This window comes from Euprymna scolopes, chromosome 31 (assembly GCF_053919585.1).
Source record: "Euprymna scolopes isolate OS-2025 chromosome 31, ASM5391958v1, whole genome shotgun sequence".
NCBI classification, from domain to species: Eukaryota; Metazoa; Mollusca; class Cephalopoda; order Sepiida; family Sepiolidae; genus Euprymna; species Euprymna scolopes.
The window spans coordinates 31,925,828-31,940,179 of record NC_136512.1 but is presented as its reverse complement, the minus strand read 5'-3'; the positions used below and the strand labels follow the sequence as shown (position 1 = coordinate 31,940,179).

General features: G+C 36.1%; 2 protein-coding genes across 3 annotated transcripts in view; one reads left to right on the top strand and one right to left on the bottom strand.

The window, feature by feature from the left end:
- LOC145255676 (transmembrane protein 272-like) overlaps positions 1 to 14,352 on the bottom strand; it is a 386,301-nt gene that overhangs the window by 370,450 nt on the left and 1,499 nt on the right. The gene's annotated exons all lie outside the window — the stretch shown is intronic.
- LOC145255506 (uncharacterized) lies at positions 913 to 1,497 on the top strand. The gene has a single exon (XM_080113968.1). The coding sequence runs from the start codon at positions 913 to 915 to the stop codon at positions 1,495 to 1,497; it is 585 nt and encodes a 194-aa protein (XP_079970094.1).

Genomic DNA, 14,352 nt, shown 5'->3' with positions numbered 1-14,352 from the left:
CTGTTCCAGTACTCATTTACACATACTGTTGACTTCATCTTGTTGCAAGATGTTCGAAGGACTAATAGAGAGTCTTTATTTGGGCTATCCTTGTATTCTTGAAGAGCCCTACTCTTGGACTCAATGAGAGGATCTAGTTTCTCAGAGTTCGCATCGTACGTCAATATTTTGTCCACCCTTTCTTCTTCCATGAGCTGAGATTACAGCAGCGTATGCGGCCTTCTTCATATTTTCCCACATTTCTGTAGCCGAGCCGCCTGAGTGAATATAATCGGCTGCGAAGTTGGCCTCAAACTATCTGACCCTGTCTTGGTGTTTGTATCGATCTTTAGTTTTCCTGCTTGTTTGACTTTGATGAATACGAGAGAATGATAGGTGTCACAGTCAGCACTGTGATAAGTTCTAGTATTTGTGAAGTTAGGCAGCACTTTCCTCCTGGTGAGAATCGGATCGAGTTGGTGCCAATCTTTTGATCTTGCGTGTTTTCATGATAATCTATGATTGTGTTTTATAGAGAAGAAAGTGTTGGCTACACAGAGGTAGTGCATTGAGAAGAGTTCTAATAAGCGGTGCCAAATAGGAATGTGTGCTTGCTCCTACGCTATTTGGCATTTTCTTTGCCCCTATCCTGAGACATGTTTTCAATTTGTCAGAAGACGGAGTTTACTTTCGCTCCAGATCGGATGGTCGCCTCTTAAACATCAACCGCCTTCGGTCCAGGATTACTGTTCAACAAGTTACTATCAGGGACCTACTGTTTGCTGATGATGCAGTAGTAACATCTCGCACTGACGAAGAACTTAAAAGACTCACGGACAGGTTTTCAATGCTTGCAAAGAATTCAGCCTCACCATCAGTCTGAGGAAAACCCAGGTCATAAGCCAAGGAATCTCATCGTCTCCTATCATCATTATGAATGGACAGTGCTTAGACATAGTCCATCAATTCCAATATCTTGGGTCTACAGTCTCAGACAACCATTTTCTTGATATAGAACTCGACAAGCGCATCGGAAAAGCATCAACCACTCTTGCAAAATTGAGAATTCGGGTATGGGAAAATAAACATCTCACCATCTCAACAAAAGTGAACGTTTACATGGACAGCTCTCTACTGTGTGGAAACGAAGCATGGACAACCTACAGCCACCAAGAACGAAGACTGAACACATTTCACATTTGCAGTCTTCGGAGAATTCTTGGAATTCCTTGGAAAGACAAAGTTACAAACAATATTGTGCTCGCAAGGGCTGGCATCTCCTCCATGTTGACCCTCGTTCACCAAGGAGTCTTACACAGGATAGGCCATGTGCACCGCATTGAGAATAGATTTCCAAAAGACATTCTCCATGGTGAATTCAGAACTAGCAAAAAGAAAATTGGTCCTTTTACCTCCGCTATGTCGATGTGTGCAACCGCGACAAGAATGCATGTGATATTGACCCAACTAGCTGGGAGCCCAAAGCTAAACTTTGCAACATCTGGAGACAAGCGGTAACTAAAGCCTGACCACTAGCGAAAGAGCCATCGCAGAATAAGCTGACTATTCTCGAAGGCCAGTCAACAAAACTCAACAGACCACCAATACGATGCACCGACCTACACCTGCGATGTCTGCAATTGATAATGTAGATCGAAGATAGGCTTATTCAGCCACAGAAGATGGTATTCAATCACCTCTACAGGCGCAACCCCATAGTCTTTTAGACTGACGGATGTCAACAATGATTTTTATGCTTTTTCATATTTTAGTGAATTATTTTGAATGTTTAGAAAAATTACAACAAATTGCAGCAACGCACAAAATACGTCAACAGCTGTCTTAATATTTATGAACAGTTTTAAGTTTACTTTCATCTTCAAGAGTTTTACTTCTAACAACTAAAAATATATTCACACTAGCGGGACCTGTGGAAATTCCACAGCGGCATCTTTCACGTGTAATATATTGCTGCTGGGCATACTTTGAGCGTTCAATGCGATATTATTGTAGCCCTTTTGTTAAAACTGTAAAAGTATTTATCAAAATAATCTGGTTAATGTAGTGTCAGAACATAACTGGTTATTAAGTTTTATCACCAATATCCTTATCGGAGTCTGTGACATATTTGCATTGTATGGACGCCCGGCACGAATGAAAACCCCATGATATCATTATACCATCTTTAGACAGAGCAGATACTACCCTTGGATTCTAGCCAGAAGACGAAGAAAGTATATTTTAGTTTCACGTTCGGCCCAAGAACATCATTTTTTAATTTATTTTATTTTTTTACATTACGTCTTAGTGTATCAGGAGATCCTATTTATTAAAAAGGGGGATAGAAGGTAATAACATACTACGAACCTTAAATTAGCATATCTATATACTAATTTAATGCCTGTAGTATGTTATCTTTTATCCGCCTTTTAATAAATAGGATCTTCCGATCGAATAATTTATCGTCTGGAAACCGTGACACACGTACGTACGTACGTTAAAGTTACTACGATATCAAGAAATAGATCATTTTGATTCATTGGACTACTGTTCACAACGTTTCGGTCGATGTAACCTTCGACCTTCTTTAAGTGTATCTTGTCGAATTCTGGAATTTGGACAGAATTTCGATACGGGAGTAGGATGCTCTTGTTCCGTAAGCCATGACTGGATCAAAAGTTCTAAGTAATTCGCAATTGTATTTTTCGGTCACCCACACTGAGAATCGAACCTTCAACCTTCAGGAGAATATCACTTTCATAATTGATTTTCCCAGTACTCTAACTATTTGACCACAGGTTCTTGTGTTGTGAAAATAATTCTCAAGATGAGAAAAGTAGTCTGATGAATCCAGATAATACGAAAAACCAATCTTTATCTAAAAAAAAGAATTTAGTAACGTAAAAAATATATTTTCCAACTTTTTCGTAAAATTTCAAATCTTTTCTAATTCATTTTCCATATTTTATTTTTAACTGATAAATTTATCTTATCAAAATCCAATTCAAGTCAATGTTGGCTTGGTTCTCAAAACAGAACAAAAAATAAAAATAAAGCAAATGGATATCAATTTGATTGAGAGTCACGCATTTTTGGAGAAATGGGTGTTTATAAAGCATACTGCTGAGTTTGCATTTATTTTCAACCGCCCTCTTTCTCTGCTTTTTTTCTAATTGCATTTCCAAAATCTAAAGACTTCATTCATAACATGGTTTCAATGCAACGGACCGATACATGATATTAAAGCATAATCAAGTTTTAAGTATTAAAGAAAATTAGCTTTGGAATTTTCAGAGATTAAAGCTTGTTATGGAAACTTGAGCCCAAAAGAAAACAGGGATGCAGTTATGAATCATTTAAATCAATGAAGATAGAATTTAGGTGTAAACTGTTTTTACAAGAAAGATTTAATTTCTCTGTTGTTCGAATGTCATACTTACATAGCAATCTACCTTCATTTGCTTTTTATGGATTTTTGATTCTCCAGAATAGTCAGATTCTTGTCTATTATTGATAATTTTGTTCCAGAAAAATGAAAAGTCAGGTTCGAACTGAACTGAACGGAAAATTCTTGATATTTTAGATAAACTTTAAATAAGCTAACCAGAAACATAAGATAAATTTAGATTTGAAATTGTTGTAATTCAGTCAAATACACATAGTAGACAATAGAATTCTTCAGTTATTTGGTGACTTTCTCAGATACTCTATATCGATAATTTTATTCCGTCAGCACATACACTGTTTTCGAGAATGAAACTTCAGGGCGGAACTGAAGGACACATTCTTGATTTTTTGGATAAATTTCAAATACGCTATTCCGAGACAATAGATGCGTTAGGATTTGTAATGTAATGTGGTCCCCTTATCTCCGTTATGTCGATATGTACAACCGCGACACGAACGCATGTGATATTGACCAAACTCGCTGGGAGCCCAAAGCTAAACTCGGCAACATCTGGAGAGAAACGGTAACCAAAGCCTGACCACTAGCGAAAGAGCCATCGCAGAATAAGCAGACTATTCAGGAAGGCACGACAAACTTATTCTTTTTGCCGATTTTTCTGGATATCTTTTCGATTCGCCGAGCGTTCTCGTTGCTATTTTAGCTGGCATGTTGTATATAACGGCGCCCAAAAAGTTTTGTTCAGCCATATTCTTCTCAAGCGCTTACTATCGGTCCATCCGATCGTCGTCAGGAGCGATTGTTGTTGTTGTTGATTTCTTTTTCTTTTTCTTTAAGGCTGTTCAATGATTAATAAAACAAACAATAACATTTGTGAATTATTTTGTAAGATACGACAGGTGACACGCGAAGCACGGAACGCTTTTTCTTTCATGAACAACACATAGTTTCAACAGTTGGATACTTGGCTATTCCACATTAAAACATATAAAACTCTATAATTTGATAAATTCTATTTTTACTTGTAATTATTTTTCTAATGGATCATTTTTCTGCTTTATGCTTATTTCGACGTAAGTATGCACCTGAAAGGTGTTGGTTTAAAAGTCAGAAAGGTACTAAATGGAAGGAAAGACCTCGTTTCGACCAATATGAGCTGGAATGTCGCTTACATGTTATTTCAAAAATTATAAAAAAATGATCTAGTAGATGTGCTAAATACACTTTTAACAACAACAAAAAATCATCCACAATTTTGTTCTTTTTAAAAATGTTGGATCCATAATTTCAGTCTGTTTAAATTAAGGGAGAGTCAGTTTGTCTTACTGAATTGGTTGCACAGCTCTTCCACATTAAAACATATAAAACTCTTTAATTTGATAAATTCTATTTTTACTTGTAATTATTTTTCTAACGGGTCATTTTTTCGAAATTTTTGTACTTTATACTTATTTCGATGTGACATGTAAGTATGTAATGTTTTCACCTGAAATGTGTTGGTTTAAAAGATCACTAATCTACACAAACACTAAGAATTCTAATTAGAAAGATATCGGGGGAAATGAATGCCAACAATAATCATCTAATTAATATGAAATGAATGATGATCAACAGCAACGTTAAGAACAAGCTGCCTCTGAAAATTTTGTCTACTAATGTTGGAAATGTGTTCAACTTGATTATGTTGTCTTCTATATATATAAAAGCGAAAATGTTTGTATGTATGTATGTACGTTTGTATGTGTGTTCGCTTTTTGTGTATGTCTACAAAAGGCTTTTTTGGCCGTGATTCTCGGTTGGCTCGCTCCTTCTTAAAACTTTTTATATGCTGTCTAAATGATAATATCTACGACTAAGGAACTCTGGTCGCAGCTATCTTTAATTTACCCAACTTTTACAAGCTATTTTCGAGATATTTTTTGATCGCCGCGTAGCGGGGAAAATAGAAACTGGCTTCCAGCGCAAGACTAGGTCAAACATCACGCGACTTAACGTTTTCGCACCTGTTAATTTCGCTTTATAAACGTCAACTTAACACCTCTTCCCGCAGTCGAGATGGTTAGGTCGAAGGTTTTTTTCCATTTCCTTTCCACCTCCACGTCAAAGGTTCGGAGTTCAAGCCTACCTTTCTACTAAAACTTTTTTTTTTCTTTTACACCTCCAAACACCCGGCCAACGTTTTTTTTTAAACAAGGTTGTTTTGATTTACCCCCCCCCAACACACACCTCCAAACACCCGGGCAACACTGAGTACCCCCCGCTAGTTATATATAAAAGGCAAAACGGCCGCGCGCGTTTTTGTATGTCCAAGAAAGTTTTTTTTCGGGGAGGTTCTCGAGAAGGTTACTATTTTTTAGAACTTTTAATATACTCCCTCGATCATAATATCTACGGTTTGCAAACGCATGTCGTCTACATTTATTTTGATCGACTTTTATAAAATTCCTTATTCAAACTTCCTCTGAAAATTTTGTCTACTAATGTTGGAAATGTGTTCAACTTGATTATGTTGTTTTCTACAAAACCTCAAAACCTATCGCAGAAATTTTAGCTTGGTAATGTCCCCTCACCTACTCACTTCAGTATTTCTAAGCTTTTGCTAGTAATCTATGGTCTGTGTTTTGATGTTGTCACACAGACATACCTGTAAGGCGCAAAAGAAATTTCTTTCTGCCCACATAGTTTCAACAGTTGGATACTTGGTGAGCCGATGTCAATCTAATTCATCAGAGGCTGCTTTAATAACATCGTGATTCATATGCAAATTTTCTTCGCTGCTGACATGAGAAGTGCAAACGAGGTGTGCATGCAAAACCTCGGTATTATAAGATTAATCTTACCCAGTGGAAGTAAAATTCACAGAGAAGAAATGGAACTCTGTAATAGGTCAAGCACTGATGATCTCTGGCTAATTTAAGTTCTTGTAGGTTTTTAATGCTAGCAAAGAGAAGATTCCTTTGCCGTATCCAAAGGCGAATCATCAAACACGTCATTGGAAGTACATACGTGTGTTACGTTGTGTGTGTGTGTATGAATATGTTTCAAAACGACGTACATGTTGAATAGTGGAGTTTATATTTAATCTGTATATTCATGTATGTGTAAATGCGCGTATGTATATACGTCGTATTATTTAGTTGATCGTCTAGTGTGTATATTTTAACATTTATGAAACAGTTCTAACAGGAAACGATTGACGTGGACGCATCGAAACAGTTGTAGACAAACAGTTCTTTTTAACAGTTGTAACTAACACACCACATACCTGGGTTATATACGAAGATTTATTTTCATGATTCCGGCCTGCATTTTCAAAGATTACAACGTCCTCACGTCTATACTACCTGAGAAAAAGCCGCTCCCTGCGTCATGGAGAAACCAACTACGCTTGAGTCGTCCGTTCTCTCTGATGTCCAGTTAACGAATCTCCCCAAATCTACATCTTATCACGTGTCTCAGACCAACAGCTGATGTGACCTCAATCTAGTTATTTGCAAACTAAAAATCATACTTAAGTCTATTTTCTATTTTCACATACTTTTGTAGCAATATTATCATTTCAGCTGTCAATCACTTTTTCCTAATTTAATTGTTTATTTTTTGAATCCTAATAATCGATCTAGCGACCCGCCGTCGCTCAAATCAATTATTATTATTATTATTATTATTATTATTATTATTATTATTATTATTATTATTATTATTAATAATAATAATAATAATAATAATAATAATAATAATAATAATAATAATGTTTTGACCCTTGGCCCTGCTTGCCATAGTAAACACATATACTACACTATGATCACATTCAAAGGGTCACAACATTACAAATGTAGCATGTGGAGCTATCTTCCGTTTGCTTGCTTTCCGGCTTACTACAATATGGTCGTCTTCAAGTCCAACGTAAACAGGTACTTCGTGAGCCGTTCCCCTTAAGTGATCCAATTTGCAAAATTTATACTACTAACAATTAGTGTGATGTTGTCGCGTTGACTACTGTACACTGTTTAACCCTTATCCTCGAGTGGCTTCAGGGCCTTGATAAGCAATGCCTCCTTTGTAAAAAGAAAAAAAGAAAAGATGGTGAAAGCACGTGTGGCATACGTGCAGTTAATAAACATATTCCTTTTCTGTCGGGTGGTTATTTTCATTATTGTACAACACATGAATCTTTCTTGAATTGTAAGCCTTAATTGGAGCACTTTTCTTATAATTATAAACTATGGGAACATTTATAAAGCCGTGTATATCAAACTCACAACATTTTAGTACAGTTCTTCATCGTGAATATAATCATGTGTATTTTCGAGAATGACGCTATATAGAATAAAAATACAGAATCAAAACACAAAATAATAGAATACTTCCAGAGTTACCGTTCAATAGCTTCTCTTGACTCTCTCTCTCTCTCTCTCTCTGTATATATATATATATATATATATATATATATATATATATATATATATATATATATATATATATATATATATATATATATATTTATTTACCAGTGGTGAAAAAAACCGGACTAAAGTGCTCAATGTGTAGTCAGAGCAGTATATAGGAAATTTATTACTGTGAGTCCAGAATGAGTTTACAAATTGTTTCAACTAGAGGAAAATCCTCAAAGAGAGGAAAAATCCAACTAGCATCATCAGAATTCATAGTCCATCTATCTTTGGATATTTTATTCAAACATTTACAAAAGATATTTTTGTGTACGAGAGAATATTTAGGAAATGTTTCCATAATTTATATATATATATATATATATATATATATATATATATATATATATATAGTAAGTTATAAAATATATATGGCGATTAAGCTACACTTAATATTCCGCCTTTCATTCACTCTAGAAATCTTCAGGCTTACACTGAATATCCCGCGTTTCATCCACTCTAGGACTCTTCAGGCTTATGCGCATAAGCCTGAAGAGTGTTAGAGTGGATGAAACGCGGAATATTCAGTATCGCTTAATCGCCATATATATTTTATAACTTACTAACCAGCTCTACCTACGTATTGAGCACTTTTGAAGTAAATACTTTATTCCTCATTCTCCATACACGCGTGATTTTTCAGTACGGCTGTGACATCACCCACGTTTCCAACGTGATCGTCTTTTCTAAAATGCTTGTTGGTCTGTGCATACGTTCTTTTTATATTCAGTTATATATGTCAGTTCGCACACGACTCGTCATTTGCATACAGTTGCCATACTCGAGTCCGCGCTCTGTTACACTCGTAATAGAATCCACATCCCCAACCCAGTTCGCCGTTTGACCTTTGGAGACTACAGGCATTTCGTATATTTATATATGCTCAGCCAGTGCTAAAATGCAGCATTGATCAACTGAAGATATACAAGGAAAGCAAAGATAAAACAATTTCTTTGTTGCGTGGTCTCACCAGGATATTTTGAAGCCTAAGCGTAGCACCTTCATTTATGATCCATTAAGTTTCTAATATCTAGTCGGATGGAAACGACCGATACGTTGCAAACTTTGAGCTTTGTATCCCTTTAGATTGCTGCTTTCTAGATTTTTTTTGGAAATCTGGAACAATCTGGAATGAATGTTTATATATATATATATATATATATATATATATATATACTATTTTTTATAGGTATATAAATACGTGTTTACACATATATTTATACATATATATACATATATATATATAGATATATACATACATACATATATATACATATATATACATATATACATATATATACATACACATATATATACATATATATACTTATATACATGCATATATACGTGCACATATACGTACATATATATACATATATATATATATATACATGCGCATATATATATATATATATATATATATATATATATATATACGAGGGGCGTGCAATAAGTAATGGCCCTGACCCACTTCCCACAGCAGTACAGCAACGAAACTTGGCACAGTTATTAGTCTTTCTCTACATAGGAACCACCATGAGTTATGCATTTCTCCCATCGTTTGATGCAGCTCTGGAGACCGTTTTTGTAGAACACCCCAGGTTGATCCTCCACCCACGACGTGACCAGAAATCAAGGCTGCATCATCTGGGAAACGCTTTCCTTTCAAAAAATACTTCATGGCTGGGAAGAGGTGAAAGTCAGAGGGTGCAAGGTCAGGAGAGTAGGGAGGATGGAGCGAATTCATAACCACACGCCCGTGCTTCTGATCTGGCTACATGCAAGTTGTGAACCGGAGCATTGTCCTGCAGGAGGAGGGTACCTTTGCTGATCTTGCCTCGCATCTTGATTTTGATAGCTTTCCTTAATTTCCTCAAAAGGGGAAGAATAATAGGCTCCTGTAATTGTGGTACCCTTTGTCAGGAAGTCTGTCATCACTACTCCGTCCTGGTCCCAGAAGACTGTGAGCATGGCCTTGCTAGCGGAGGGCTGCACCCTTGCCTTCTTTGGAGGTGGTGAATCCAAGTGCTTCCACTGCATTGACTGGGCTTTGGTTTCTGGATCATAATGATGGACCCAGGTTTATCCTGTGTAATCAGTCTTTTGAAAAACTTTGACTCATCTTTGGCACATCTCCACATTCATCCTCGAGCTTCTGAAATGGTGTGAGCAACCTGACAGACACCTTATGCATATGCAAATGGTCATGAATGATAGTTTCCACAGACTCTGTACTAATCTTGACATCTTGGGCTATTTGACGAATAGTAATGCGCCGATCTTCCAAAATGGCAGCCTCAATTTGACGGACAGATGCCCCATCAATGGCAGAAGGGGGCGACCAGGTCTGGGAGCTGTTTCCACAGACTTCCTGCCATGTTTGAATTCACGATGCCAGCGTTTTACAAGGTCATATGATGGGGCATTATCACCATAAGTTTCTTTCATTTCATCAAAAGTTTCCTGTGGTGTGCGTCCTTTCAAATACAAAAACCGGATCACTGCTCGACATTCAACAGGCTCCATTTCAAACCTGACTCAGTTCAAACACCTTAAAACAGAAACCACAATTAGTTCAGAGCTGTAATTTGCCACATAACCCGTAGAGATCAGACAACTGGAAGTGGGTCAGAGACATTACTTATTGCACGCACGACATAGTTTTCTTTTCACTTGGTTTTTCTGTTAATTTTCTCGATTTGACGAGCATTTATTTTGGTTTAAGGTGGCAAATTCTGTAATATCTAACCGAGTAATTTTATGTTGGCCATTTTTCCTCGAACGCTTTCAAGCCATTATATAAAACTAAATTAATAAAATCCACAGAAGGTACTCTACAGTGCAATGCAAACTACAATGTATTGTGGACTGCAATGCGACCTACAATGTATTGTATTACTGCGTGGGGGGGCATATTTCCTTTCGATCTTTTTTTTTTATTTCTAAAATTAAATAATAAGCTACCTGTTCTGTTTATAGGTGCGTGACGCTACCGCGGACCCAATAATCTCATTATAAATAATCCAAATACAAAATCAATAACACTATTAAATTCTGTATCATAATTTTTGAGACGAGGATCGATAATTAGAAATATTTGGATTATTTGGATCACTCTTCCCATCTTAAGTGTTATTCTCAACGTTTCGGTCGATGCAACCTCCACTTTTGTCAGGTACGTTTTGTTCAATTGTATTTATAGAAACGCCTTAAATCAATGGCAGAGGTTACATCGACTAGAACGTTGTGACAATAACGCCGCTCAGTATTCCGATTAATCCAAATGATACAGGCATGCCACAATTGTACTTATAGAAACGCCTTAGACTAGCAACATCAAGACTGTGGTCCATTTCTCTTTCTGTTTGTCGTAAAGTCGGTTTTTGTATCACTCCAAACACTTTCTTATGCCTGAAACTATTCTCCATCTCTGCAAATCTACTACAAGATCATGCATGGAATGCTGTTATCATATTTTACCTGGTTAATCTCTATTCCATTTGAGGGGATCTTATTATGGTTCCGAAGTGTATCTGTGATATTGTTAGGCTCGCCCTTATTTCTTCTCTACACATTCTCTCTCTCATATTATTATTGGCTCACACAAGTCAACAAACGAACTGATTGGAAATCTGTGGTGTTCTCTGGAAGCTGAGTGACAACAAGTCTCCCTAGACGTCCAACTCTCTCCTTCGATAGCATTTGCAAATGAATTTGCGTCATCGCAACAGCCTCTTATCATTGATTTCTCGCTGGCAGTGGCCATTGGTTCATACTGGAATTTAAGTGGCACTAAGCCTCCCCAAGGTCCCAGTTCTCTTCGCGTTTGTCCAGCCGAGGTCTGGCAAGCGCTCTCTCCTCGGTCTTTCAATCTTTCTTGACCCTTCTCGGCTCTTTGGTATCACTTTCCTATTGGGAGGAACGGTGATGAGACAATGGGGGGGCGGTGCATGATGAGGGTGTAGAAATTGTAGATATGCAGCTTCGGTGTTCTTCATTCCCTGTAATGCTTCTTCGTTATATTGTCTTCTTGTATTATTCTCCGCATTCAAGGATTTTCCTTAATATTTCAGCCATTTTCATTATCGTTAGTCGTTCTATTTTTGCAGCTATTCCTCTGATTCCAATTTCTGACATTCTTTTTTATCTTTGGAAATAATCTGCGGCGTTCCCTGGAGTCTGAGTTACAAGTTTTCTCCAGATTTCCGGCACTCACTAACTTTTTCGATAACCTTCGCAAATTAGTTCGCGTTATTATAATAGGCTCTTGTCATTACATTTTCGTTAGAATCGACCATTGGTCTTAACTGGAATGTAAGCGGCACTAAGCTTCCCTAAGGTCAAAGTCCTCTTCGCCTTTATCCGGTGGAGGTCTGGTTAGTGCTGTCTCTTATGGTATTTCCATCCTCTTTGACCCTCCTCGATTATATGGTGTGGTGCCAGTTTTTGCTGACACTACGATGACTATTATTATTATTATTATTGTTGTTGTTGTTGCTATTGTTGTTGTTATTGTTGTTATTGTTGTTTGTTTCATATATATATATATATACTATTTTTAAAATAAATGTTAACAATTTCTAACCTACAGTCAAATGTTTCACGCTTATACAATCATCAGGGTAGGAAGTGATAATTACTGCTGGCCGGGAGATTCAAATCCAGTCAACAAATCCATCCTTCACTTAGCGAGCTAATATTTCATTGTTAGTCACCGGTAGCTAACACGCAACCTATAAATGCAATTTTCAGCGGGCTTTCATAGTTTACAGTCAGACAAAGTATTGAACAACAGCACGTTGGAACGACTGGAAATTCCTCTCTCTCTCTCTCTCTCTCTCTATATATATATATATATATATATATATATATATATATATATATATATATATATATATAGTAAGTTATAAAATGTATATGGCGATTAAGCTACACTGAATATTTCGCGTTTCATCCACTCTAGGATTCTTCAGGCTTATGCGCATAAGCCTGAAGAATCCTAGAGTAGATGAAACGCGGAATATTCAGTGTAGCTTAATCGCCATATACATTTTATAACTTACTAACTAGCTCTACCTACGTATTGAGCACTTTTGAAGTAAATACTTAAAGTTCACGCATAAATCTATAGTTTCGTATATTAATTTTATGTGAGTAAATTAAGTAGTTATATATATATATATATATATATATATACACACACACACACACACACACACACACACACACACACATATATATATATATATATATATATATATATATATATATATATAGGGCGGTCTTGAGGGAGTTGCCTGGCCAGCCGCACTGATAAGCTGTTATACAGCGAAACAGTACTGTATGTGGATGACTATATATATATATATATATATATATATATATATATATATATATATATATATATATATATAAACAGACTCACCCGTCGATTTCGACGTATGAGATTCCTCCGCAACAACTAAGTTGCTCGGAAATCCACACAGATAATTTGTTTGTAGTGGTGAAGGCTTTGTCTGGAACCAACCACCCTTTTTGGTATTACTGCTAACCTCCATCGGTACAGATGACTGCCACAGAACAGAGTATACAGTAGACCGCTGGTTTTTAACATCAGAATTTTCTTCTAGATACATATCTTAACGAAGACTGGAGGTGCATCTCTCCCAGTGAATTAATGCGCCTTCAGATATAAACCTGGAAATTTCTACGACTCGGCTCTGTACATACAGCGCCTAACGTTTCCAAATGGTCATCCATCTGGTACTGGCAATATATATATATATATATATATATATATATATATATATATATATATATATATATATATATATATATATATATGATTACTTACTTTAATCACATAAATTAATATATGAAAGTATAAATTTACTTATGTTATACTTACGTCAACAGTGTTCAATACTTAGGTAGAGCTAGGTCGTAAGTTATAAAATATATATGGCAATTAAGCTACACATAATATTCTGCGTTTCATCCACGCTAGGATTTATCAGTCTCATGAACCCTAGCGTGGATGAAACGCGGAATATTCTGTGTAGTTTAATTGCCATGTATATTTTATAACTTACTATCTATCTATCTATCTATCTAGGGAGGGAGAGAGAGAGAGAGAGAGAGAGAGAGAGAGAGAGAGAGATGTTATTTGTTTTGGTTTTTGCGATACGTTTTGAATTAATTCAATTATTTACGAAAGCGCATTTTTACCTAAATTCGAGAATAATTTTCCCTTTAACCAATGTGGTACCCCCATATGGGTAGCGGCATATATATTGTTTTTAAAATATAATTATCCACTCACACGTGTTTGTCGTCTCTCTAGATTCAGCCACTCTGATGAGTTGTAGACGAAGGAACACGTGTCAGTGGATAATTATATTTTAATAACAATATATATATTGGTGCTTATCATCTGAAAAACAAGTAAAATATTTAAATTACTTAAAAAAAGATTTCATATAAGCTAACTTTAGTCATTAATATCTTAAAGGTATA